Source organism: Nyctereutes procyonoides, unplaced genomic scaffold, assembly GCF_905146905.1.
Source record: "Nyctereutes procyonoides isolate TBG_1078 unplaced genomic scaffold, NYPRO_anot_genome, whole genome shotgun sequence".
Lineage (NCBI taxonomy): Eukaryota > Metazoa > Chordata > Mammalia > Carnivora > Canidae > Nyctereutes > Nyctereutes procyonoides.
The window spans coordinates 30,964,169-30,991,349 of record NW_026575139.1 but is presented as its reverse complement, the minus strand read 5'-3'; the positions used below and the strand labels follow the sequence as shown (position 1 = coordinate 30,991,349).

The window sequence follows — 27,181 nt, the reverse complement described above, 5'->3', positions numbered from 1 at the left end:
GCCCTTATTGGCCAGACACCACCCTAGCCTCGCGGCGTCGGCGGCAGGGCTCGCCCGCGGAGGGAGAGCTCGGGCTGGGGCGGGGTGACGTCAGCGAGGGCGTGTCCACGCCAGGAGCGGTGGGCGGGGTCTGCGGGAAGGTGTGTCGGGGGCCGGTTGGGGGCCGGGGGCCGGGGGCGGGGCCGGGCGGTGACGTCGCGGGGCGGGGCGGAGCCGCGGGCGCCGGGGTAGGTGAGCGAGGCGCCGGGCCGCGCCGAGCCGCTCCTTGCTCTGCTCGCTCCCGCGCTGCCGGTCATGTCGCTGGGGAGCAGCCTCTCGCGTCTCCTGCGGACGCGAGCGCACGCCGTCCTGAAGAAGTCCGTTCACTCGGTGGCTGTGATCGGGGCCCCGTTCTCGCAGGGACAGGTGGGAACCTGGACCTGGCACCGTGGGGTAGAACCTGGGGGAAGCGGGGGTGGGGTGACGGACGCGGAGGAGGAGAGGGGGATGAGGTGGTGAGTTCCCACAGTTGGGCTCCGGGAGAGCACGTGGGGTTTTCCCTGGCAGGTGTGGAAGGAGGAGGAGGGCATGGTACTCGCGCGGCGGGCAGGCGGCCTCCCCCGAGGAGGGAGGAAGTGGTGGGTCCCGCCTGGGGTGCTGGGGGAGAAGGGGGGACGGGATCTCAGGGAGGGGCTGGAGGGGCAGCAGCCAGCCCGAGTGCCTGGTGCAAAGTCGAGAGAGAAGAGGTCACAGAGAGCGACCGAAGATTGAAGGCTTCGGGGTCCATTCTTAGAAACCATGCATTGGCGGGGACATCGGCGCTGCCGTCTCCAGCGGCGGGAGGATGGGAGCGGCTGTTTTGTTCTCTTCAATGGATGCAACCTGCAGCCGTGCAGAGCTGCCTGCGCGGGGAGCCCGGGCTCTCTAGGTCCAGACCTGGCTCAGCCCCTCCCCCGTCTCGGCTTCCATTTGTGCATCCCACAGCCACGGGCTTGGAGGTTGGTTTGGTCCCAGTAATTGCTGTTTTTCGGGCTTTCTTCCTGCGAGTGTTTGAAATGAACCGACCTCAGGTGAAAATAATAAAAGGAAAGGCTGATGCTTGCTGTCACAGGTTTCCAGAAGGATCTGTTTGGGAACTAGGTACAGAATAGCAGATTTCTGTATTTTTGTGAAATAAAGTGGTCTTGTTTTTAACCCTCTTCCCTCACATCTAACCGTGTAATTTATGTGACAGAAAAGAAAGGGTGTGGAATATGGTCCTGCTGCTATAAGAGAAGCTGGCTTGATGAAAAGACTCTCCAATTTGGGTAAGTGGTTGGATTTTCAGATGTCTGTGATAGCCGTTTACAGACCAGTTCAGAGTCTCATCTCCTATCCAGGGACTGCACACTCTCTGTTTGTACTTGGGAAGCCTCTCATCCTCCTTTGGATTCCATCTGCTGTTTAAGATCTGAGAGTCTTCAGGCAAAGTCTTGTTGCCTATAGAGTAACTGTGGAAGGCAAGGAGGTGGAGTGAGGCCGCAGCTGGAGCAAGCTTAGTGACTGCAAAGCAGTGTGAAGAATGCTAGCTAGCTCCAACTCTAACTGCTCCATCAGCCTTTCTCTCTCAAATTCTAGCTCTCTGAACTCAGGAAGGGCTTCTGATTCATCAGTCTAGCTAGTTTCCTCTGTTCATATCCTTCCTTTCCTCCTTAGGATGAATAACTCTATATTACTGTAGTCAGAGCCTTAGATCAGTTTCTCAAACTTCTCTGATTATGAAAATCACTTGGATTACTTGTTAAAAACAGGTTCCTAGGCTCCTCCATGAAATAGTCTGGTTTATTGGCTCTGTGGTGAGACTTAGACGTGTGCATTTTCACAAGCGCCCCAGTGAACTGCAGTAAAGTTTCATTCTTGTCTAAACCTACAGAACCTGACCCAAAGATAAATGCCATGCATATGGTAATAGGGAACCCTTCTTTTGGTAAGAGGGCACCAAATTCCAACTGTTATTGATTCAGGTTATTTATTTGACCTTAATGTTTCTAGCTGGTGTTTAAAGCCATTTCCTCCATTCATATTAGGACAATTCACAGATCTTTTCTGAAGGTGTAAGCGCAAAAGGCAGGGAGCTGTAGGTCCTGGAGATAGCAATGGGGAATGTAGGTGAATTACAAATTCCCTCCCCACTCTTGCTTTGAAATCTCCTCTGCTGATCACTGAGTCCATTCCAGAGGTGGATCATTTCCTCCTAAAACTCAGGAATAATGAAGTCACCAAAGCCACCTTGAGTGAGGTATACGTCTTATACCTCTGGCTACATCTAGGTATGGTGTCTATGGTTGAATATTTAAAACTTTTCTCTGTTAAATAATGACAGTAGGGTCTCTTAATCATTTTAATAACTCTCCAGATTCACCACCAGAGATGAAAGATAAATGAAAATTTAGTTTTATTGTGTCATCAGTTACCTAATGGGAAGAAGTTTCTGTTCCTGCGTATAATTGAGGATACTGTCCCTTTAAGTCAGCGGTATGCATTCAGCCTTTTTAAAAGGCATCATTTTACATCGGAAGACGACAATCTCTGGTAATCACTATTTCTTAATACTGGATAAAGCTCTGCAGTCCATCTGATGAACTGGGCCTGGCCTTGCTTGAATTGCCTGCTCGATACTCAATTTCAGCCTCTTATACAGGACACGTTTATAAGATTCAGCTGAGGCTGCTGAATGAGGGGGAGGGACACCTTTGTGGCAGCTTCCCTTACTCATGCTTTGTAGACCTTTCCTGTCCTAGCTCGCAGTATTTTTCCACTCCAACCCTTTCTCCCTTTAAATACTACTCCCTCAAATACCTCCTCTATAAACTCTCAACCTAAAGTGATGGGGAAGCTGCAGTTTATTTGGTCTTCTCTTTAATTTTTTCAGATATTTGTAGTTTTAGAATTTATATCCTTACCCTGTAGCTCACTGGTAGGCCAGTATCACCAGCAGCCCAAAATAGAATCTCATTGCATATTAATAAGATTGTGGCACTCAGCAGATTTGCGGCATGTGGTTTTGGCTAATCTCCAAAAATATGTTGGAGAAAAGTACCAAGAGAAGTTTCAATTGCTCTATTGTGAAACAGTACTAAAGTACTAGGCACTTCCAAATAAGCAGCATGGGTCAAATTTCAAGGGAGAGAAGACCCACGGAAAGGTAACTTTCACAAATGCCTTTGTTCCTTGCCTTCAGCTCTGATGTCACAGGCTGCTGATGTTGCCATGGAATTGGTCAAACTTCCAGTTTCTTGAATGAATGGATTTGACTTAGTGTCTGGATTTGGTTTTTCCCTGAGTTTAGTCAGGACACTCGGTGGTTCCTCTCTCAGGTAACCCCTTATTTGAGTATGTGCAGAGAGCCTGGGAGAGATGAAGAGGCAGTGGCTCTGCTTTGATTCTGGGTAGCTGACAGCCATGCTCATTTGCCTCTTTTTTTCTTCAGAAGTTTTGGAGTGTTGGGGTGGGGGGGAAGATAGCTATAAACAGAGAATAACAGTTTGAGGCCTTTATCATTGTAATTAGGTAATTTGACTCAACTGGGGTCCTGAAAAGAGGTGCCAGCCACTGAAGCAACTATCTAAATTAACTGCCACTGTGACCAGGCCCAGAGTCCTGGAGTCGGAAGCCACATGAGAGCTACTCTGGTTCCTCTCAATGAGGCCAGAGACGTTTGCTCTTCCTGTTCCATTTGGTGTGCCATCAGATGGCAGAATAGGAATCTCTTTGATTGAGCCCCAGAATCTGGTCTGCTTCAGGAAGAACTGATAGAGGGCCTGAGGTAGTTTAACATCCGCGGTCTGAAAATTGTTCATTTGGTATGGATTGATGTGTGAGTTCAGGAGTGTGTGCTTGCTTTTGGTGACTCGTAGAGAATATTAGCATTTGTAAAGTTTAGTTGTATGATCGTGATCCTTCAGCCTGGCTTCCACCCTGCTGTTCCACCGAGACTACCTTGAGCAAGCCCACTGATCTGTCAACCTTTATTTTGCTGGACCTCTTTATTGTACAACTGACCACTTTATTCTGGAAATACTGTTAGCAAAGACTCTTTTGAGTCTCTTCCCTACATTCCTTCCTGGACTCCCTTGTGGGATCTTCCTCTTCTTCCCAACCCTTAAATGTTGGACCCCAGTGTTCCTCCAACTTTGTCTCACAGATGTCTCAAACTCCACCTGTTCAAAACAAAATTCATTATCTTCTCCCTCAAATCTGTTTCTCTTGCTGTCTTCCCATTGTCTGTTTCATGCTGTCACCCATTAGAGTCCTTCACCATAATGGTGCTGCTATAGTTCTATCCCACTTACACTTGACTATAACTTTCCATTGGTATCTTTTATCCCATTCTTACCTTTCTTGGTTCACATCTTCACTGCCACCAGAATGAGCTTTCTAAGACCACTTCTCCTTTGCTGTGTCTTTCCATGGCTTTCTTATGCATGCATCCATGCTTCTTAGTCTTGTCATTCATATACTATCTTTGCTAATTTGCCATATTATTCATTTTGTATTTCTTTAAGTTAGCATTAAAGTTTCATACTATTAAAACAGCCTGAACCTATAATAACTAACGAAATCTCAGACTTGTAGTAGATACATTTTTGTAATACACTTTCATTTTATAGTTTTACATTTTTTAAATAAGATTTTATTTATTTATTTATTTATTTATTTATTTATTTATTTGAGACACAGAGAAGCAGAGACATAGGCAGAGGGAGAAGCCTGATGTGGGACTTGATCCAGGGACCCTGGGGTCACAACCTGAGCCAAAGGCAGATGCTCAACTACTGAGCCACCAAGATGCCCCAGTAGTTTTACATTTTGATATTTGTCCTTCAACTACTACTGCTATATGTTCTAGACTTCAGCCAATGGGACCTCTGTAATTTGACCTTCATCTACCTCTTTAGACTTCACCCACATTCTGCCTTATTTTCATTGCAACTAGAATTATGGGATCTTGACCTAGGCTCCACCAATAGAAGCATGCATCCTAAACTCTGACTTGAAATTTGAGAAAGGGCAGCAAAGAATTCATTCTGTGATAGGCAGGGTGGTAACAGTGCCAGCAGTGGCTTCTGTCCAGTGTCATGGAGTCAGCCATGCCAGCTGCATGTAATACCTTTCTCTAGTAATGGAGGCGATAGCAATAGAATCTTTACTGGACCATCCTGCAGTGTGGCTTTTGAAGCCTTATTGCTGGTAATGTGGCCTTTAACCCAGATGTTGGCCCTCTTTTCTTTTCTTTTTTTTTAAGATTTTATTTATTTATTCATGAGAGACACACTGAGAGGCAGAGACATAGGCAGAGGGAGAAGCAGGCCCCATGCAGGGAGCCCGATGTGGTACTCGATCCTGGGACTCCAGGACCATACCCTGGGCCCAAGGCAAGCACCAAACCACTGAGCCACCCAGGGATCCCCAAATTCTTGTTCTTTTATTTGCTATTTCCTTAGTACTTGACACAGTCTTCTTATAAGTTAATATACTTTGGCCTTTAGTTTAGGACTAGATCTTAGTCTCTGTGGGTTTTAGTGGCTTTCTGTTCTTCTGGTGCTTTGATTTTTCAACCATCACGTTCCTTAATGTGACTTCTGAAAACAGCCTCGAGTGTTTTTTTTTTTTTTTTAAAGATTTTTATTTATTCATGAGAAACACACAGAGAGAGAGGGGCAGAGACACAGGCAGAGGGAGAAGCAGGCTCCATGCACGGAGCCTGACATGGGACTCGATCCTGGGTCTCCAGTATTACACCCTGGGCTGAAGGCAGCGCTAAACCACTGAGCCACCCGGGCTGCCCAGCCTCAAGTTTTAATTAAAGATATTTTAAAGTTCTAGGCATGCCTGACTGTAGTAAAACAGACCTACTTTAATTTATTTCTGTGACTTAAATAATTTTCAATGTTCTAGACCTTAAGCACATATCATAATAGGGTTACAAGACTATACATTTGCTAAATCTCATTGAACTTAAAATGTAATATAAAGTATGCATCAAAGCTTTTTATTTTTTTAAAGATTTTATTATTAGAGAGCAGGAGTGGCGGGGGGAGGGTCAGAGACAGGTAGATGCAAGCTTCCTGCCCTGAGCTGGGAGTCTGGATGCAGGTCATAATCCCAGAACCCTGCTTGTGCTTATGTTCTCTGTCAAATGAATAAATAAAATCTTAAAAAGCAAAACAAAACAACCCATCACTTTCAGGTTTATTTTTTCTAGGAGCAGCTTTTTAGTCACTAAAAACTGGAACACTGGGCCCCAGGAAATAAAGCATGTTGACTGCCAAAAAAGAATAAAAAATAAATAAAAATTAAAAAAACTAGAACAAGTTCTTTTACTAATTTCTTTTTTCTTTTCCCACTAATTTCTATATTCAAAAAATTTGAGCACTGCTAAGGTTTAGGTATTGGAAATACAATAGTGAACAAAACAAATCCTTGTTATCTTGGAGCTCTCATTCTAATGAAGGGTGGTTGGAAACAGACCTGAGTAAAACCTACAGTATGTCAGGTGGTAACGTGAGAGTACTGTAGAATAAATGAAAGCGAGGGATGGGGTATAGCAAGTACTGGGGATAGAGCAAGGATTGTATATGTAGATGTGGGGGCTTCAGCAAGGAGGGGTCATGTGAGCAAATGTTTGGCAAGTGAAGAAAGAAATGAGATGCATATCTGGGAGCACCTTAGGCAGAGGGAATGGTAAGACCCAGAGACAGGTGCCAGGAACATCCAGGTGACAAAATGCCATTACTGAGCTCTAGCCAGTGATTACTATGTGGGAAAGGGAGGGCCTTCTCTTCAATTTTTCAAGAAAAGCTAGAAGTCTGGATTTTTATGGGAGATCTAATAAAAAAAAATATGATCTATCCACGCAAGTGGAATATTATTGAGCCATAAAAAATGAATTTCTAATTCATGCTACAGCATGGATAAAACTTGAAAGCACTGTACCAAGTGAAAGACACAAAAGGCTACATATTCTATGATTCCATTTATATGAAATGTCCAGAATAGGCAAATCCATAGACAGAAAGTAGATTAGTTCAGGGACTGGTCGGGAGAAGGCAATGGGGAGTGGCTGGCAATGGGTGCTGGTTTCTTTTTGAAAGGTGATGAAGTTGTTCTAGAATTAGTAGTTTGCATAGTAATATGCCACAACAAAAGCATATGTCACTGATGTACCTGAGGATAGGTAAATCTCTTAAAGGCATTATTGGGATTTGGCAAATTTCAGTATAACTGATCTTTCCTTCTTATAAAGATTGCAAAGATGGGCAGCCCGGGTGGCTCAGCGGTTTAGCACTGCCTTGAGACCAGGTGTGGTCCTGGAGACCTGGGATCGAGTCCCATGTCAGGCTCTCTGCATAGAGCCTGCTTCTCCCTCTGCCTGTGTCTCTGCCTCTCTCTCTATGTGTGCCTCTCATGAATAAATAAATAAAATCTTTTTTAAAAAATCGCAAAGAATTTAATTTACACTTTTTATTTCAAAGTTGTTTGATTCATTGATTGTGTTCTGGACATTGTGCTAGGCTTTTACTACTATGTCATTCTTAATTTGTCAAAAACAAATGATGACACTCATTAGGGTGGTTGGTTAAAAAAAAAAAAAGAATGAAAGAAAGAAAGACCAAAAATCTCCCAGAAAATAACAAGACTTGGTGAGGATGTGGAGATATTAGGACCCTAGTGCATTGTTGGTGGGAATGTAAAATTATATAACTGCTGTCAAAAACAATATGGCAGTTCCTCAAAATATAAAAAATAGTTTACATATGATCCAGCAATTTCAGTTCAGGCATATACCCAAAAGAATTAAAAGTAGGGTCTAGAAGAGATTGATTGATTGATTGATTTTTAAGATTTATTCATGAGAGACACAGAAAGAAGCAGAGACATAGGTAGAGGGAGAAACAGTCTCCTCCCAGGGACCCCAATGCAGGACTTGATTCTGGGTCTGGGGATTATGCCCTGATCCGAAGGCAGAGGTTCAACCCCTGAGCCACCCAGGCGTCCCTAGAAGAAAACACCCACGTTCATAGCATTATACACAATAACCAAAAAGCGGAAGCAACCCAAGTGCTCACTGATGAATGAATGGATGGATAAGCAAAATGATACAAACACACAACAGAATATTAGCCTTAAAAAAGAAAAATTCTGACATATGCTGCAGCTTTGGGTGAATCTTGAGAACATTATGCTGAAAATAAGCCAGTCACAAAAAGACAGATACTGTAATTCCACTTGTGAGGGACCTAGAGTAATCAAATTCCTAGGGACAGGGATCCCTGGGTGGCTCAGTGGTTTAGTGCCTACCTTCAGCCCAGGGTGTGATCCTGGAGATCTGGGATCGAGTCCCACATCGGGCTCCCTGCATGGGGCCTGCTTCTCCCTCTGCCTGTGTCTTTGCCCCGCCCCCCCCCCCATGAATAATAAATTCTTTAAAAAAAAAATCCTAGGGACAGAAAGCAGAATGGTGATTGCCAGGGGTTGGGGGAAGGGAGGATGAAGAACTATTGTTTAATGGGTACAGGATTTCAGTTTTGCAAGATGAAAAGAATTCTGGAGGTGGATGGTAGTTATGGTTATACAATTATGTGAATGTACTTAATTCCACATAAAAGTTATTTTTTTTTTAAAGATTATTTATTCACTTGAGAGAGAGTGCAAGCAGGGGGAGGAACACAGAGCAGAGGGAGAAGCAGGCTCCCCACTGAGCAGGGAGCCAGATGCCCGGCTCCATCCCAGGATCCTGGGATCATGATCTGAGCTGAAGGCAGACACTTATAGAGCCACCCAGGTGCTCCCAAAGTGGTTATTTTTGTGTGTATTTTACCACAATTAAAATAAGAATTAAATAAGTTAGATTATAATATGAATTAAGAAGGAGGTTGTAGGGCAGTCCTGGAGGCTCAGCTGTTTGGCGCTGCCTTCAGCCCAGGGCATGATCCTGGAGACCCGGGATTGAGTCCCACGTCGGGCTCCCTGTGTGGAGCCTGCTTCTCCCTCAGCCTATGTCTCTGCCTCTCTCTGTGTGTCTCTCGTGAATAAATAAATAAAATCTTTTTTATTTTTTTATTTTTATTTTATTTTTTTTAATCTTTTTTTAAAAAATGAGGTTGTAGCTTTTCTTTACATAACAACGCCATGTGCTTAAAAAAACTTCAACTTAAAAAAAGAACTTCAACTTTTTTAGCACATTGTTTTGCTCTATAAATAAAAGCTGAGAATGAACAAACCAAAAATGTCCTGAAGACCTTGAGGAACTTAGTGCAGGTCCCACGGTCAGCGGTAGTAGTTGAGAATCTCCTTTCCTGCCCGATACAACTGATGCCAGGTGGGGGCCTTCGGCTGGAGTGGCACCATCATAAGCGAACGGTCTCCTACTTCCCAAGTCCTGTGTCCCCAGGGCCTTGCCTCTCCCATTTCCGGGACGGCTGTTGCAGGTCCCGCCCTGTAATCCTCACAGCCTTGGCTCTCCCGCCCAGCTCTTCTCCCTGTCATCCCCCAGTTGTTTGTATCACCCAAGACTCTTTCACACTCTCCGAGGATGAAGGATCCAGCCCTCCCTGTATCAGGGAGCTACAACTGCATGTGGCAAAAGCACAAAATAACAGGGATCTAAGAGAAGTCCAGGGCTGGTTTGGCCACTGTGTGTTTTAAAGTTCAGACCTAGGGGGAATCCCTGGGTGGCTCAGCGATTTGGCGCCTGCCTTTGGCCCAGGGTGGGGTCCTGGAGTCCCGGGATCAAGTCCTGCATCAGGCTCCCGGCATGGAGCCTGCTTCTCCCTCCTTCTGTGTCTCTGCTTTTCTCTTTCTCTAGATCTATCATGAATAAATAAATAAATAAATCTTAGAAAAAAAAATAAAGTTCAGACCTAGATTCTTATCTTGCTGTTGTACCGGCCAGGCTGCTATGTCATGGTCCCAGACGGTGTGGCCTTGTGCCTGGCAGCAGGTTGCAAGATGGACAGAAGCAAGCAAAGGGAGGACTTGTGCTTTCCCTCAAGGCAAGTTCCCAAGAAGTCGCAGGGCACTTCTGCTTATCCTGTGGCCCTGATGGGTCACATGGCCACACATAGGGACAAGGGAAAACGGTGAGTTTAGTCTCCATTCTTAGAGGTCATGCTCCCAGCTATCTCTGAAGAAGCAAGAAACCGATCTTAGACAGGTAACAAGTGGTCACACCACCTCCCGGTGCCCTAGATCCCATCTCTACTGCCTTCTGAATTTCTTGTTCTAGCAATTATCCCTTCCTTCCCCTGGTTTCTCAACTTCTAACCCATTCCTTCAATAATTAATTGCAAATCTTACAGTCCTGCCATCCTCCCTTATCTTTAGGAAGCCTTCTAGCTGTTGTCTAGTTGCTTCCCTTCAGAGCCACCGTCCTGGCTTCTCCACTGCCCTGGCAGGCTGCAACTTGCTATATTCTGACATCCTGGGCCATCACTGCAATGAAACTGGTTTTGCTGAGGTCTTAGACCTCCTACTTTCTCGCAGTGCCACATTTACCTTATTCATCGCTGTCAGCCACTCTTTCCTCATCGAAACAGACCCCATGCTCTACTGGTTTTAGCTCTTCAGATTCCTTGGCTAGATCTTCTGCTACCCACCTGTTACGTGCTAGTGTTCCTCACAGTTCCGCCCTTGATCCTCTTGCTCTAATATTATCTCACTGGCATTTTCTCCATCCCTGTGGGTTTCCTGTCACCTGTATACTGATGCCTCCAAAGCTTTATCTCCAACACTGGTTTTCTCACTCAGCTCCAAACCTGTATCCCAGGTGGCTTTTTGTTCTTTTTGACTTTATTATGAAAGTGTTAAAACATAACAAAAGTAGATACCGTGACTGAGTGAATTTGTTGTATCTGTTACCCGGTGTCAATTATCAATATATGGCAATCACCCTACTCTGTGCCTTTTTTTTTTTTTTAAAGATTTATTTTAGAGAGTGAGAGAACACATGACCAGGAGGGGAGGGGCAGAGGGAGAGGAAGAAAAGCAGACTCTCCGCTAAGTACAGGGCCTGACCCACGGCTCCCATCTCATGACCCTGAGATTATGACCTGAGCCAAAATCAAAAGTTGGACACTTCCCAACTGAGCCACCCAGGTGCCCCTACTTTTTGAAGCAAATCACAGATATCATATTGTTTCGTCTGCAAATATTTAAATATTCAAAATATAAGAATTCTTTAAAATTTGGGGTGCCTGGGTGGCTCAGTCAAGTGTCTGACTCTTGGTCTAAGCTCAAGTCTTGATCTCAGGGCCATGGGTTTGAGTCTTGCCTTGGGCTCCACGTTGGGCTTGGAGCTTGCTTAAAAAAAAAAAAAGAATTCTTTAAAATTTAACCACAGTACCATTATCACACCTAAAAGAAGTTAATATCCAATGCCCAGGATTGGGGAAATATAACAATTAAAAAAAAAAAAATCTCCCAATTGAGAGCAATTTTCCACTAAAGTAGTAGAGAAAGAAAACCATTTATTGAATAAGCATTAAATCAGGCAATCTACTAAAAGATGGTGAAAATAAAGCAGTTTGGTCCTTTTAAGTAGCCAAGCAGGGACAGCCCATTATGTGTTTTCAAGATAATAAATAGTATATAGTATATCATAATAAATAGTAACTAGTCCTCCAGTTAGAGGACTTGACGGTACCTTTTGTCAGATAAAGCTCATCTTAACTTTATCATAGAAATTTGAACAACCACCAGAGGGGAAACCAACTTCTCATATTCTAAGATAGGAGGTTTTGCAATATGGAGCAAGCTGCCCATCCCTGTGTCCATAGAAGTTAGTCTGTTAATCTCTAGTCCTTGAGGGAAACATTCCTGGGGTGGGAGATTGGCAAGAGGTTTATTTGTTGTATTTACATGTATTTGAGAAGGACAGAGAAGGGAATTCTCAAACAGAAGGGAGCAAGAAGTCTTTTCCTTTCTAAACAGGGAAAATTCAGTCTTTTTATTTTGTCTTACACCAGTTTATGTTGACACTGTTCAATTGACTTAGGCTTTTTGCACTTATTTTTCAGTTTGTTTTACTCAGGATCCAAATGAGCTCTATATTGATATCTTTTACATCCTTGCTGGTTCCTTGCTTTGTTTTTGTGTGTTTTTTTCTTGCCATGTAATTGTGGAGGAAACTAGGTCATTTGTATAATCTCTGAATTTTGCAGGTTATATCTCCATGGTGTCCTATGATGTGTGTGTGTGTGTGTGTGTGTTTTAAAGATTTTATTTATTAGAGAGCGAGAACACAAGTGGGGGGGGGGAGAGAGCAGACTCCCTGCTGAGCAGGGAACCCCAATTTGGACCTCGATCCCAGGATCATGACCTGAGCTGAAGGCAGACACTTAACCAACTGAGCCACTCAGGCACCCTGTTTTGTCTTCTGTACTTCCTGTAAATTGATAATTGGATATAGATCCTTGGTCAGATTCAGGCTTTTTTTTTTTTCTCTTGCAGTTCTGCAAAGGTGGTGGCAGTATATACATTTCTACTGAAGGGCTGTTATTTGTTATTAAGCATTGCCTAGAATTGATCCATTTACTGGTTTCCACATTTGTTTAAAGATTTTATTTATGAGAGATGGCAAGAGAGCACAGGGCAGGGGTTTGGGGCACAGGGAAAAGGAGAAGCAGACTCCCTGCTGAGCAGGGAGCCCGATATGGGGCTTGATCCAGGACCCTAAGATCATGACCTGAGCTGAAGGCAGATGAGACCCACTGAGCCACCCAGGCGCCCCTCCATGTATTTTCAACAAGATGGTCTCTAACACGTCAAGGCCATCTATCCAGAATTGAACTTCTCATCTTCACTCCCTTCCCTTGCATCTTTCTCAACTCTGGTAGCAGAGCCAGAAAGCTGGTGTGCAGGCCTTTGTCTCCACACCCACTCCAAGTATTGCTGGAATCTGTTGCTTCTCTCCTATGCCCTTATCTTTCAGTCCCCTTGTGGAGGCCAGTCCACCATTTTCCTCAGGCCCCAAGGGCACTAGATCTGCAGCGCAGATTTGATTTGTCACTTCCTGACATGAAAACCTTAGTAGCTCCCTACAGCTTAGGATGTGCTCCTCCCCCTCTCTTCACAGTCCTCCCAGGAGCCCTGGGCTCAGGGGAATTGCAAATTGTTCTGTAGGGCTGAAGGTATTATGTGCCTCTTCTGCTTGGTAAGCTTTTCCCTTTTCTGCTTTTATCCTGGTTAATACCTTCAAGATTCAGATATTGCCCCATCTGATAAGTCCTGGCTCTTCCTGGGTCTGAGTCAGCACCTCCCCATTCCCTTCACTAGTGGTAAGCACTGCACCTCGATTTCCCTGCCTGTCTTCCTGTCAGGCTGTGCACTCATTGAAAGCTGCAGCCCTACCTCATCTCCATATCCCCAGGACTTACTAGAGTACCAGGCACACAGTTGGCCTTTGCTGAAGGAACAGAGGAATAAGCATCCTGATGAGTGTTCCTGTAACTTCACTCTCATCATGACCTGTGGGATTTTCCCAGATCGCTATTTCTTCTCTCTCAAAATGATTTGCTCCTTAGAAGCCAGCTGATTTCCAGATTTTTGAGAATGTATAACTCATAGTAATAGTCATATGTGAAACTGTTTAACTCTTACAAGATATTAGGCTACCAGTTCATGAATTTATTTAAGCTAAGTGTAAAAGTAGATGATAATAGCTAGTTGTTGCCCTTTTATGAAACCTATTTGTTTCTGAATCAGGACCTGAGTTGCTAATAATGATGACTGCTTCAAGTAAGGCTGGCTTCTAGTTACTTTAGAGAGATGTTGGCATTATTTTAATATCCAACAAAGCATGGTTCAGAGGTCTGGAAGCTAAGGGATTACTGTGGTTCGTTTAAATAATTTAATCTTTGAATAAAGTTTTTTGTTCCTCCCTATTAATGATCAAACTCTTGGTAGTGAGGATATGTTAATATAACAGGTGTGGTAATGTTCAGATTGGGAGAAGAAAGACCAAATCTTCCTGTTTTTCTCTCCCAGGCCCCCAGGTCAGAACCCCTGAATAGGAGAAGTAGAAAACTCCTTCCTGTGTGACCCAAGAATTGAGTCACAGAAGGGTGTGGCATTGTGGTTAGGGCTTTAGAGAATTGGTGTTTCAGGATTAATTGGCCTTGCCTTTGTATTCTTTTATAGGAGATGTGGAAGATTCAAGCTGTATGTGAGAGCTGGACTCTATTGGAGCCATTTCCATGAGCAATCCATGGGCCTTTGTGTGTTTGCTGCTACTTACCAAAACCTGATTTTTATCAAAATGACCTAGTCCTATTACAAACAGGTTTTGGGAAGTCTTAGGTTACACCATCAGTTTCAAGGAAAAGAAAAAGGGTAGGGTGGGGCGAAAAGCCACAAAGATGCTTCATCCAATTAAACTAATATGTAATCCTTAGCGTGTGGAGGCTTTCCCTTGTTATCTCATGTAGTACTCCTAACAAGCATGTGAGATAGGACAAGCTCGGAAACCGAACTTGGCTGGAGAGTTTGACTCTTCTAGGACGTTAGGGGCCAGAGGGCAAGGATTCCTCTTTTGCATCTATTGTGGCACTTGACCTGTACCTATCTGGTGTGCACTCTGCTTTCAGCCCAGAGTGGTATGGAATGCGGTCTTTCTGGTTTGCGGTTCCTTGGGAACACTCACCAGGATGCCAGCCCAGGGTCTGGGGCAGGGAGCTGTACATCAGAAGTGTTACCTGGCAAAGCTGTAGTCACCAGCCTGACCAGCCTGATAGGCCTCCCTTTAAATTCTTTCTGGAACAAAGTGGAGCATCAAGAACTTAAGATCCCATTTTCTGAAGAGCAGTACTTCATCCCCAGGGATTGTCACTATCTCTTCGGTTCTATATTCGAACAAGTTGAAGTTTTGTCAGCATGTTAACAATAGCTCAACGATCTTGTTCTGAATGGAGTAGATGATTATGTGACTTGGGAAGCCAGAGGCACCCCCTCCCCTCTACCCCTGCCTGTGCTGGAATCAGGCTGCTTGGGTGCCACCAGCTAACAGTCCATCTTAGAAAGCCTGAGCTGGTTCATCTTGGTCTAGAAGCACTTTGCAGGTTGACGTCAATTTGGTTCAGAGAGCATACATTACTAAGCTTATCTTCAGACAGTGGATACTCTTTCCTCCTTAGGAAAGAAGGGCCGATGTAGCCGGAGAACCAAGTAGCAAGAAAACTATAAATGGTGTTGCCAGTCCTCTCAGTTACAGGTCTTTTAAAGATTTTAAAGATCTTTTAAAGATTTTATTTATTTATTCATGAGAGACAGAGAGAGGCAGAGACACAGGCGGAGGGAGAAGCAGGTTCCACTCAGGGAGCCTGATGTGGGACTCGACCCCGGGACTCCAGGATCATGCCCTGAGCCCAAGGGAGGTGCTCAACCGCTGAGCCACCCAGGGATCCCTCAGTTACAGGTCTTGAACTAAATCTTTGAGTTCTGTATTAGGACTTTTTTTTTTTTTTTTTTTTTTTTTACTCAAGGATCACATTCATGCAAAGGCATCTATTGACACCATGTTTGTACTATTTGATCTTGAGGATAACTCTGGTATGTGTTAGATGGACATGTCTGAAATGACTGGCCTGGCTACCTGGCTCACCTTCCATCCTCAAGCCTCTGGAGCCACTCTGCCTGGTCTGGTCTTCCTCAGCCATGTTTCACATTGCGTTGGAGAACTGGGTGAGGGGCAAGGAGATGTTGAGAGCCCTGGTTGAAGCAGTCTTCTCAGAGACCCAGAAGTGAACTGGAACAAATATGAGTTATTTGTGTGACAGGATTTCTTGCCCTGATGCACTAAACTTACTTTGGAGACAGAATCTAAGAAGCAAAGAGCGGATTTTTAGAGGCCTCCAGGACACCTGATGCGGGAGGTTGTACAGCCTCTGGCAGGGAAATGCACTAAATAAAATGCAGACATCTGCATTTTCTTAGTGGTAATCAAATGAGTTTACCTTAAGTAATAGTCTCTTCAAAGGTTATTACCCAAATCACATTTCAGAGATAAGAGAAATTCTTACTTCAGATGCCCTGCAGTTAACTGGCCTTTTCCTTTTTTTTTTTTTTTTAAAGATTTTTATTTATTCATGAGAAACAGAGAGAGAGAGAGGCAGAGACACAGGCAGAGGGAGAAGCAGGCCCCATGCAGGGAGCCCAATGCGGGACTCGATCCTGGGTCTCCAGGATCACGTCCTGGGCCGAAGGCAGCATTAAACTGCTGAGCCACCAGGGCTGCCCAACTGGCCTTTTCCTAAATTAGACCTCTGGTAACATTGCAAGTTTGTTTTTAATAGGCTGGTTTTCCAGGTATGATTTTGAGGTTCTGAGGATTCGCAGTTCCATTCCTTTATAATACCAGGAATTCCTTTTGGGGCTAAATCTGTTATGTGCAATATATGAGTCTTAAACATTTTATTTGACAGAGCCAGAGAGCACAAGTTGGGGAGGGGGGCTGGGAATGGCAGAGGGAGAGGGAGAAGCAGGCTTCCCGCTGAGCAGGGAGCCCTGATATAGGGCTCTATCCCAGGACCCTGGGATCATGACCTGAGCTGATCTCAGCATCTGAAGGCAGATGCTTACCTGACTGAGCCACCCAGGCGCCCCTTGAGCTTGTAACCTTTAAAAGCCATTAGTATTAGTATCCTCCCAGCACCAAGTGAGAGCTGAGTCTTTGTTTTTCCCCAGGGTTCACTGACTTGTTATTCCTGACAAGTCATAATAAACATGCCACCTATTAAGGGACAGTTTGGAAAACCGCACATTAATCGGTCCCTAGCTTTTCTCAGAATCTGTTATTCTGACAGTGGGCTACCTGACCTGTGTCAGCTCCCTTTTGAGCCCATTCCTCTTGACCTGCTGGGAGCCTGGGAAGCGGTGAGAGCGCCCTAGAAGTGGAAGTCAGAGCAGTTAGACAGAATGGGGCACCTTCTATGCTGTCAAAAGGTGCCTGCTGACTCAGAACACCACCTATATATGGGGGTCTCTAACGAAAGGGTGATCCAGGCTTGTCCTACACAGTTGGAACTATGAACTTGGCTGAATCTCTCCCTCTCAACTGTGTGGATGGTGATAGCAGCAGAGGATGTGAGGACTAACTGCTATCCCTAAAGCCTCTAGAGCAGTGTGATGTATGGAGATAGACAACTTTGTTCCTTTCCCTCTCACTGGCTTCCTTCAGGCGTTCTCTAGTGTTAGGGCTATTTGGATTTCTTCCCCACCATTTGGTTGCATCATTCTGTTGTACTTGTGTTCCCGTTCCACTCTGATGGAGCCTGGAGAAGTTCACCAAGGCCAAAGGTTAACATTTGGGCCTAAAAGATCATAGTAGTATTCAGTGGATTTTTATTACCAGCACTGCAGAGAGAGAAGCAACGAGGCTGTGCCGGTATCTACAAAGCTTGATGTTTCCCCCCTACTGCAAGTCACAACGAGAGCCCTTTCAAGTTGGTTCCAAATCTGTTTGTCATGAGAGCTTTGAAGTCTTAGGTTTGTTTTGTCCTACCATGCCTTCTTAGAAGAAAGAGCAGCAATGAAACATTGTTTCATCTCATCTAGATCTGCCAATGAATTGACCTGAAGCACAAAAAGTTTGACAAACGGGCAGCTCCCTCAAGCATGACCCGCAGATACTCTTCCCATTATTATATTTACTCTTTTCACTAGGACTCTAAGATTCTTTAAAAATCAGTGAGACCATTTCTTGGGCCTTGCGAACTAGAAGAATTTGCCATAGCACTCTGATAAAGTTACTAGCTTCATCATTACTGTGTTCATCCTATTCTTATAAAACCCTACTCCTCAGAAATGTTGCCCTATGGGTTACAATTCATGTCCTCTTCAGCCTTATTTGCATTACTCCAGTATGCAAACTTCTCATTTCTATTAGATTGCTCAACATTTTCCAAACGTGGCTTGTACATTTCTTCTTTCAGAACCTTGTTCACGCTTTAGAAACCAATTCTGGGCTCTTCACCACTAGACCTCTGGGGCTACAATGCTATCGGGATAGCAGGCATTAGAGGAGAAAGGTCCTGAGAGGCCTATCAGGCTGGCATAGTATACTCACTGTTTCAGCTCTGTAATGCACTAGGTTAGGATTGCCAGTAGTTAGAATCAGCAACAGAAGCCTTCAATATTTTGAGGTTTGTTTTTTTTTAAATTTTTATTTATTTATGATAGTCACAGAGAGAGAGAGGCAGAGACACAGGCAGAGGGAGAAGCAGGCTCCATGCACCGGGAGCCCGATGTGAGATTTGATCCCGGGTCTCCAGGATCGCGCCCTGGGCCAAAGGCAGGTGCCAAAGCGCTGCACCACCCAGGGATCCCAATATTTTGAGTTTTTAATCAAAGGTTATGGCAGTAGAAATTAAAAGTACTATTGTGGCAGATTGCTAGCTGTCTGCCAAAATCCATTCTCTTCTGGACATAAGTTAGACCTGCATTAGTTGACCAGTGCCATCTGAGCATGTGTGATGTGCCACTTTTAGGCCTGGGCCTTTAAAAGTAGACTTCTCGGGGCTTTCTTCCTTTCCTGCTGCCTTGAGCCTGGGGAGACCCAAACCTTAGCCACACAGGCGGCAAAGCCCTAGTTATGGCAGAGCCACAAGCCAGAAGGAGCTTGGTTTCTGAATCACTGCGTGAAGGAAAGCCGCCTGCTGACCTAGAATATCCAGCCTGGATGTTAAACAAACAAGAAACCAATTACTGTGTTTGAGCCATTGTTTGGGGGAAGGTTAGTTACAGCAATTAATCCTACTCCAACAACGTTATTTAAAAGAATAGTATGAATGGTGTTTATGCACCAAGGTCTGCAAAGGTAGAGCAGTCAAGCCTGGGAGGTGGGGTAGGGACTTTCACCACTAGACACTAACAATTTTACAAAAATTTTCTACTAGTAAGGAAAGACAACAACAAAAATAGCAAAACAATGCTGGTACAAACCTTACTTGACGTAGGAATCATTCCTTGAGCCCTACCCCACCCCACCCCTCAATCCTCACTGAATTTCCTTTCTGCCTTTTAAGACTCATTGTCCTTAGTTCTTACCTGGCTTTTTTTTTTTTTTTTTTTAAATAGCAGAATTGGGAGTCCTATAGGGTGGGCAAATCAGGCAGGGTCTCTCCAGATATTAATCCCTTCAGTGGTCTGGTCTTCAGCTTTGTGGACCCAGGAACAGAAGGGTTTGTTTTGTTTAAGTTTTATTGAAGTATAGTTGACATACAATAATTTCAGGTACACAACATAGCGATTCGACAATTCTGTACATCTACAGTGCTCACTGTAAGTATAGTCACCACCTGTTACCAAACAACGTTACTACGTTATTATTCCCTACACTGCACTCTTAATTTCCATGACTTCTTTTATAACTGGAAGTTTGTACCTTTTAATCCCCTTCACCTACTTTGCCCATCCCTCTATTCCGCTGCCTCTGGCAATTATGTTTGTTCTCAGTAATTGAGTTTGTTTGTTTTTAAAGATTTTATTTATTTATTCACAAGAGAGAGAGAGGCAGAGACACAGGCAGAGGGAGAAGCAGGCTCCATGCAGGGAGCCCAGATGTGGGACTTGATCCCGAGTCCCCAGGATCACGCCCTGGGCTGAAGGCAGCACTAAACCGCTGAGCCACCTGGACTGCCCTGTTTCTGTTTTTTTTTTTAGATTCCATATGTAAGTGAAATCATTTGGTATTATCTATCTGACTTATTTTATTTAGCATAATGCCCTGTAGGTCCATCCATATTGTAAATGGCAAGATTCCATTCTTTTTTATGGCTAATATTTTTATATATATGTTTATTTATATTTATATAGTATATATAATCAGATAAAGAATAGATTTATATAAATTATATATTTATATATTATATATAATCAGATAGAGAATAGATTTATATGAATTTTATCCCATTCTTTATCTGTTCATATATAAATGGATACTTAGGTTGCTTCCCTATCTTGGTTATTGTAAAAATGCTGTAATGAACATAGCAGTGCAGTCTCTTTTGGAATTAGTTAGGAACAGAAATCTTCATGTGCAGAGTTTATCAGGCTCTCCAACCCAGAGGTTCATTTTAACCATGAGGTATATACCAGAAGGCCCATTCATAATTATGGTGAACAACAGTTCTTCCAACATCTGCTGCTAGAAGGCCCTCTTGCCAGTATGAGGGCAACAGAGAAACTAAGTGAATAACCAGAGGGAGGCTGGTGAGTAAGGAATGAGAGCAAATGGAGTTGGATAATCTTAGAAGAACCCTCTGTCTGTGCTGCGAATTAATCTGGTGATCCACTTCAGAGTTTCATGTTTAGTGACCAAAAACCCTTTTATGAAATATAGTCACTCTTCCTCAGAGAGTGTAATCTAAGACTGCCAAATTTCATAGGCTTTCTGCAGCTTTCTTCTGATGAATAAATAATAGTGAGCTGAGTACTGTATTGTCACATTTACCTGACTCTACATCCTAGATCCCATGACTGGACTTACATGTTCCCCCAAGTTGTCACTTAAACACTGGGTTGATTCCCATGTATTTATTGGTCATGTGAAGATTAAATGAGTCATCTTCAAAAGTCGGTTAATACTAACATTTAATTAGATAATAAACTTTTTCTAATTATACACCTAATATTATAAAACACCCGCATGCCCTGGGTCTTATACCTAGTAAGAACCTAAATGCCTGATGTGGCGTAAGGGGTAGGAAAGTAGAAACTGACACTCAGAATCTGTCCAGCCCTAGACTGTTGCCAACAGCAAGACCTGATACTGACTTAAAACTTAAAGCTTTATTTCTCCTAAATCTAAACTGTCCCCTGTATTGAGATCTTATAGCTGCATTTCACTTATGGCTCTTTTTTCTTTTAAAAAGATTTTTGTAGGTGTTTTATTTGGTCATATTTTTTTCTCTTGGATCCAGTGGCTTCGGCCTGTTACCATATTCTTCTCCTACCTTCAATATTTTCTTTCAGTTTTCCTTATCTCTGGTCATGTTTTTTTTTAAAATGTTGTGACCAAAAGATACAGAGTTCTGCAGCTGTAGCTGCATCTTAATTTTGGGGGATAGAATAAGGTTTTGTTTTGCTTCTAGTATCCCTTTTAGTGGTGATTCCTTGGGTGGCCTTATGTTGCAGGCCACTGCTTCTCAAATTTTTACAAACCTCTCAGTTGCTTAGCTTTGAATGGAGAATGGGTTCAAGAGGTAAAGCTCAAGGGACACCTAGGGGGCGCAGCTGCTTATGTGTCTGACTCAGTTTCACCTCAGGTCAGGATGTCATAGTTGTGGGATCAAGCTCTGCATCCAGCTACACACTCAGCAGTGTGTGTCTGGGACTCTTCCTCCCCCTGTCCCTCCCACACCCTGCACATGTACATTCTCTTTCTCATGTAAATTAAACATCTTAGAGAGGTAAAGCTCAAAACTGTACTGAATTCAAGATGGGTCCATGCTGATCTTATTCCAAATCTTTAACACAAACCTCTGCCAGTATTACTACCTGTGATGACTTTCTCCTACCCCCTGCCCCCAATCATACCTGGACTCCAGTTTGAGAAGCAGGAACTTAAGGATACAATCTATGGTAACATTATGTTCTCTGATAGTTCAGATCTGTTCATGATAGAGTTGGATTACTTAGGCTTAACTCTAAAAGTGGCACCAACCAATTTATTCATATAAATGGTTAAATGGCAAGAATGGCACTTACCTTTAGGCTAAAAAAAATGAATGCATAGTGGCATAGTTCTTTGGAATATGTGAAATCTAAGAGTGAAAATATAGCATATTATCAGCATATATTACTAGTTATTTCAAAACAGTTTTTTAAAGAGAAGTTTATGCTTGTACTGGCCCAACAAGCTACTTGAGGGGGACGAAGCTGGGGAAGTGGGTGGCCCAGATGCCTGGGGCTGATCAGGTAGGGGCTGATCACCTTGGGCGATATCCACCTGGGCGAAGGTTCTGCTGCTGTGATGCCCACCATGCTGCCCACCATCTTGGGCAGCCTTTTGCTGTCCAGCTTCTCTGTGGGGAGTGCCTCCTGGTTGGCTCTGCACCGGTGCTTCCAGAGTGAGGGCGCCACCACCACTGCGTCAGCTATTCTGAGAACATGGGCGGCAGCTGGCCCAGGTGTGTGCCGCAGTAGGTTTGCTGCTGCCTCTGCATTTCTGTTATCTAGTCGTTTTTTCCAAGAAGTCTCACTTGTTCTTAAAAGGGAGGAATCAAGAGGGACTTTTTGGGAAACAAACTGTGTAGTCAATATACATTTTGAGGGCAGAAGGCTGAATTTGGGCCCCACTTCTGCCACTTAGCAGCTTTGTGACTTGGGGACCTTCCATTTCCTTGTCTATAGAACAGTATGTTTTAGTTGCCTAACAGGATTGTTGTGAATTTAAATAAGAATTTATGTAGAGCAATCAAAACAATGTCTGGGACCTTTGTAAGTAACAGATGTTTGACATTTCTCTTTTGGATGTTTTAGGTCCTCAGATTGGCCTTTTATTTTTATTTTTTTTTAATTTTTATTTACTTATGATAGTCACAGAGAGAGAGATAGAGGCAGAGACACAGGCAGAGGGAGAAGCAGGCTCCATGCACCGGGAGCCTGACGTGGGATTCGATCCCGGGTCTCCAGGATCGCGCCCTGGGCCAAAGGCAGGCGCCAAACCGCTGCGCCACCCAGGGATCCCAGATTGGCCTTTTATTAAAAACGTTTTAACATGAAAATTTCCATGCATTTTTGCTCTGATTAGTACTTAAATTTCTGTAAATCCTATGGATACCTCTTGGTATTCTATTTATCCTCTATAACCCTGGGACATCTGAGGTCTCATTACTACCAATTTTGTGATTGTTAGGTTAAATCAGTGAATGTTTCTGGGCTTCGTTATCTAAAACTCAGCTTCTTTGTCTGCAAAATTGGTGTTTCCAATAGGATCTTCCCCATAGGATTGCTGGGAGGACTGAGACCATCCTGCCAATCACATTTTGAATTTTGAATTTGAATCACAAATGACATTTTGAATTTTACTGTGGCAAAATGAGTATGACATGCACTTTACCACAAGTTCTGATTTGTGGCCCGGGCCAGTAAGAGTTGGAATAACATACACAATTAATCTTGTTCTTGTCATCCCCTATTTGTTTCCAGGCTGCCAGCTAAAAGATTTTGGAGATCTGAGTTTTACTCCAGTCCCTAAAGATGATCTCTACAACAACCTAATAGTGAATCCTCGCTCAGTGGGCCTTGCCAATCAGGAACTGGCTGAAGTGGTTAGTAGAGCTGTGTCAAGTGGCTATAGCTGTGTCACAATGGGAGGAGACCACAGGTAAACTGGGATGAAGGGGTGGTGGAGGAGCTGGATTGTATGGTGCTTTGTGTTAATCAGTTAGCTTGTCTGTTTCCTCACTTTGAGTAAAATACCCTTTAGAATTTTTATGGTATGATGTGCATAACAGTGTTTTAATATCTTAAGATCTGGAGCTGTTGGAGACACCTGTGGTTTTTGTTGCAGAACACACTGTATAGTATGCGGCAAGTTCAGAGGTAGACAAAATGAAGTTTTTAGACACGGTGTGTTTGTGTTTCATTTTTGTGCTCATCTCTTGTAAAGTTTTCTTGAAAAACTATTTTATGACTTTCATTTGGCTCTTTGGGAGAATTGGAAGGATCCACCAGGCAGAATTTGTGGGATTATTTAAGCATTTCTGCTAATGTTTGTTACAGGTTTTCCACTTGCCATGTGACTGTTTTCTCCCTGCACAATATGGACCCTAGGTGACTAAGAGATCCCTCTCCTAGTGAGTCGGCATGTACTTTACTGAGTACTGCTTGTGTGTGCAGTGCTAGGGATTGTGGAAATTGTGATCAGGACTAGATCAAATAAATACATATGGGATGAAAAAATAATATTGAGTTCTACAGTTTGTTTTTTAAAAGATTTTATTTATTCATGAGAGACAGAGAAGGGGGGTGGGGACAGAGACACAGGCAGAGGGAGAAGCAGGCTCCATGCAGGGAACCTGATGTGGGACTCAATCCTGGGTCTCCAAGATCACGCCCTGGGCTGAAGGCGGCGCTAAACCTCTGAGCCACCAGGGCTGCCCAAATTCTACAGTTTCGAGAAAGAAGAAATCATTCTGGGCTAGAGGAGTCCTATTTGAGCTAAGTAATCAAGGTTTTTGGTAGAAAGAAAAATAGCGTTATAATACTAGGAGTACTGAGCACTTCATATATATTCTAATTTTAACCCTTATAGTAATGCCACGAGACAGACAGTTTTACCTAATTTACTGCTAGGAACACTTGAGGGACAGAGGTCAGATAACTCACCCAACTTTTAGAGCCAGGAAGTAGCAGAGGTGGGATTCAAATTCACTGTGACCTCTGAGGTTTTCTTTTCTTTTTTAAAAAAGATTTTATTTATTCATGAGAGACAAACAAAGAGTCAGATATAGACAGAGGGAGAAGGAGAAGCAGGCTCCTCACAGGGAGCCCAATGTGGACTCGATCCTGGACCCGGGATCATGCCCTGAGCTGAAGGCAGACGTTCAACCGCTGAGCCACCCAGGCATCCCTGAAGTTTTCTTTTGAGACCCAATCTAGCAACTGCCCCCTGTGGTGCTCAGAGGGCTTTTCTGGTCCCTTAACAGAAGTTGAATCTTTGTTACAATTTTAAGTGCAGGTAGATTTCCTTATTAGGAATAAAATTTTAGGGCAGCCCAGGTGGCTCTGCGGTTTAGCGCCGCTTCAGCCCAGGGCATGATCCTGGAGACCCAGGATCGAGTCCCACGTCAGGCTCCTGGCATGGAGCCTGCTTCTCCCCTCTGCCTGTGCCTCTGCCTCTCTCTCTCTGTGTCTCTCATGAATAAATAGATAAAATCTTAAAAAAAAAAAAAAGGAATAAAATATTAGGTAGACTAAGAGAGTGGTCCAGGTTCTCTACAGTGATCCAATTAAATCAGCCAGAGTGTGGGTCTTCCTATTAGCTCAGTGCTATCTCTTGAAGTTCATTTATACTGACTTTCTTCTGGTTATCTATTTGGGAACTGCTTATCAATGTGATTAATCATAGTCTCTGGCTTTTGTCTGTAGCTAACTATTGCAGCCCTGTCACGGTTTCCTATTTCCTGTTCAGGGCTAAAACTTAGGCTATCTGGAAGATTCTAGAAAGGAAGGGATGAGTATGTAAATTGAACAGCTACTGAACATTTTAAAGGAAGGCATCTTTAGGTCACCCTGCTCCTTTTCCACAGGATATACTATTGCCTTAGACATCAGACCAACTCTGAGTTAAGCCAAGATTATTATCCCTTTCTTATAGAAAAAGGAAACTATCTAGCAAAACCAGATGACTCATCCTACATTACACAGCTTTCTGGGAAAAAAACCAGGATTCTGACTTAATCCACTGCTTTTCACACTAGACAGTGCTATCCTAAAAAACATCCTATGTGGGGCATAGAGCTTAAAATGCTGTCTCATGCCATACTGACCAAGAAGGAGAACTGTAGTTAGTTTCTAAAGTGCTTAAGCTGCATTTCCCATCTCTGTCAAATTCTTCGGTTACTGAGAAACTGGGCAGTTTTCCAACCACGATTTCATCAGCTATATTCTTATAATAGGGACAGTAGTTGGCCAATGTACATAGAGTCCAAGGACAAGGAAAGGTAAAAAACCCCCACAGATATTTGAATGCCATGCTAATATATAGAAGATAGCATGCAAATACATGTTTATTCAGTCATCTAAATGAGGTCTTTAACTGGGTGTCCGTTACTGTCCTTATGTGTGGTTTCCTAAAAAGAAATGTCAAAAAGCTATTATGTGAATTTTTATCCTTAAAAACTGATTCTTTGAAATTAAATCTCTAATCTTCCTTAAGTTATTAAGAAATATTTATGAGTTGTTATATACAGAACACATCATTTAACTGGATTTCATTCACTAAACAAATATTTGAGGTCCTTTTCTGGGCCAGGGCTTAATGGGTCAAATTTTAGGGATTTGGAGGCGGCAATGACATCTGTCAAACTATAAGGATAACCAGTCAACAAGCTTTGAATCTTTGGAACCTTCCATTTCTCCCTAACTTACTCAAGGTTAATCTTTGGGAATTATAGGTCCAGGGACTTTTTTGGTTATCCAAATCTAGCCTTAGCCTGGGGCCCTGACTTTGCCCTGAGGACAAAGTGTGAACTGCACTGACTTGAGGATACTTGTTATTGGTGATGTTTGCCAAGCAGGGGGCCTCGATTTATTGTGTTTGTTCCTTGTAGCCTGGCAATTGGTACCATTAGCGGCCACGCCCGGCACTGCCCGGACCTTTGTGTGATCTGGGTTGATGCCCATGCTGACATCAATACACCCCTCACCACTTCATCTGGAAATCTCCATGGACAGCCAGTTTCATTTCTCCTCAGAGAACTACAGGACAAGGTCAGTGGGCTAAAATGAAAAGGTTGAATGGCTTGCAGGGGTTATGCTGGGCTAGGAACGAGTTTAATAAGATTTCTATGAAGAATGGGCTGATGGTGGTGGTAGAAAGGTTTAGTATTCCTTCACTTGTTCATCAAACATTATTGTGGGCCAGGCAGTCTACTAGATGCTAGGGATGTAAAGAGGACTAGGACACGGTCCTGTCTCTCAGGTGTGTGTGTTTGTGTCATAATTTGTGAGAAAGGAAAGTGGCAGTGGGTAGTAACTCTAGTGATTGATATACTCACAGCATGAGAGGACTTCTTGATTAGAGGCTCTCAGGCCTGCCTTACTCTCAGACCCACTGGTCTCAAGGAAAGCAAAACAATGATTACTTCTAGGTAATATTTTCCTAGGCTGCTCAGAAGACACAGATGTCCATGTTAGGCATAGATTAGAATCTGTATATCCTTTTCCTCAATGAGAGACCAAGTTAAACCAGGAGAGTACAAAAGTTATTCATTAGGCAGAGTTTGTGTTTTGCCTGTAGGCAACTTAAGATGGCAATTGGGTTGTGTTTCAAGAACCAATGTGTAAACAATTCAGTAATGTACAAAGGGGTGGAAAAGGGCTAATCAGCAGTGTTCCTGCTATTTAGGTAAGTTAATGAGAAACCGTGGTCACCTTAGGAGAAAATTTTTATTGAGAAATCTGTTCTTCAGTTGCCTTCTGAATCATTTCCATTTGTGTT

At 43.4% G+C, this 27,181-nt stretch overlaps 1 protein-coding gene across 1 annotated transcript in view; it reads left to right on the top strand.

The window, feature by feature from the left end:
• Nucleotides 1-226: 226 nt before the first annotated feature.
• The window catches only part of ARG2 (arginase 2), a 31,188-nt gene continuing 4,233 nt past the window's right edge, over nucleotides 227-27,181 (top strand). The window contains exons 1-4 of the mRNA XM_055304039.1: nucleotides 227-405; nucleotides 1,214-1,286; nucleotides 23,164-23,341; nucleotides 26,292-26,451. Coding sequence (XP_055160014.1) covers nucleotides 295-405; nucleotides 1,214-1,286; nucleotides 23,164-23,341; nucleotides 26,292-26,451 — 522 coding nt within the window. The 5' untranslated portion in view covers nucleotides 227-294. The remainder of the gene's footprint in view (nucleotides 406-1,213; nucleotides 1,287-23,163; nucleotides 23,342-26,291; nucleotides 26,452-27,181) is intronic.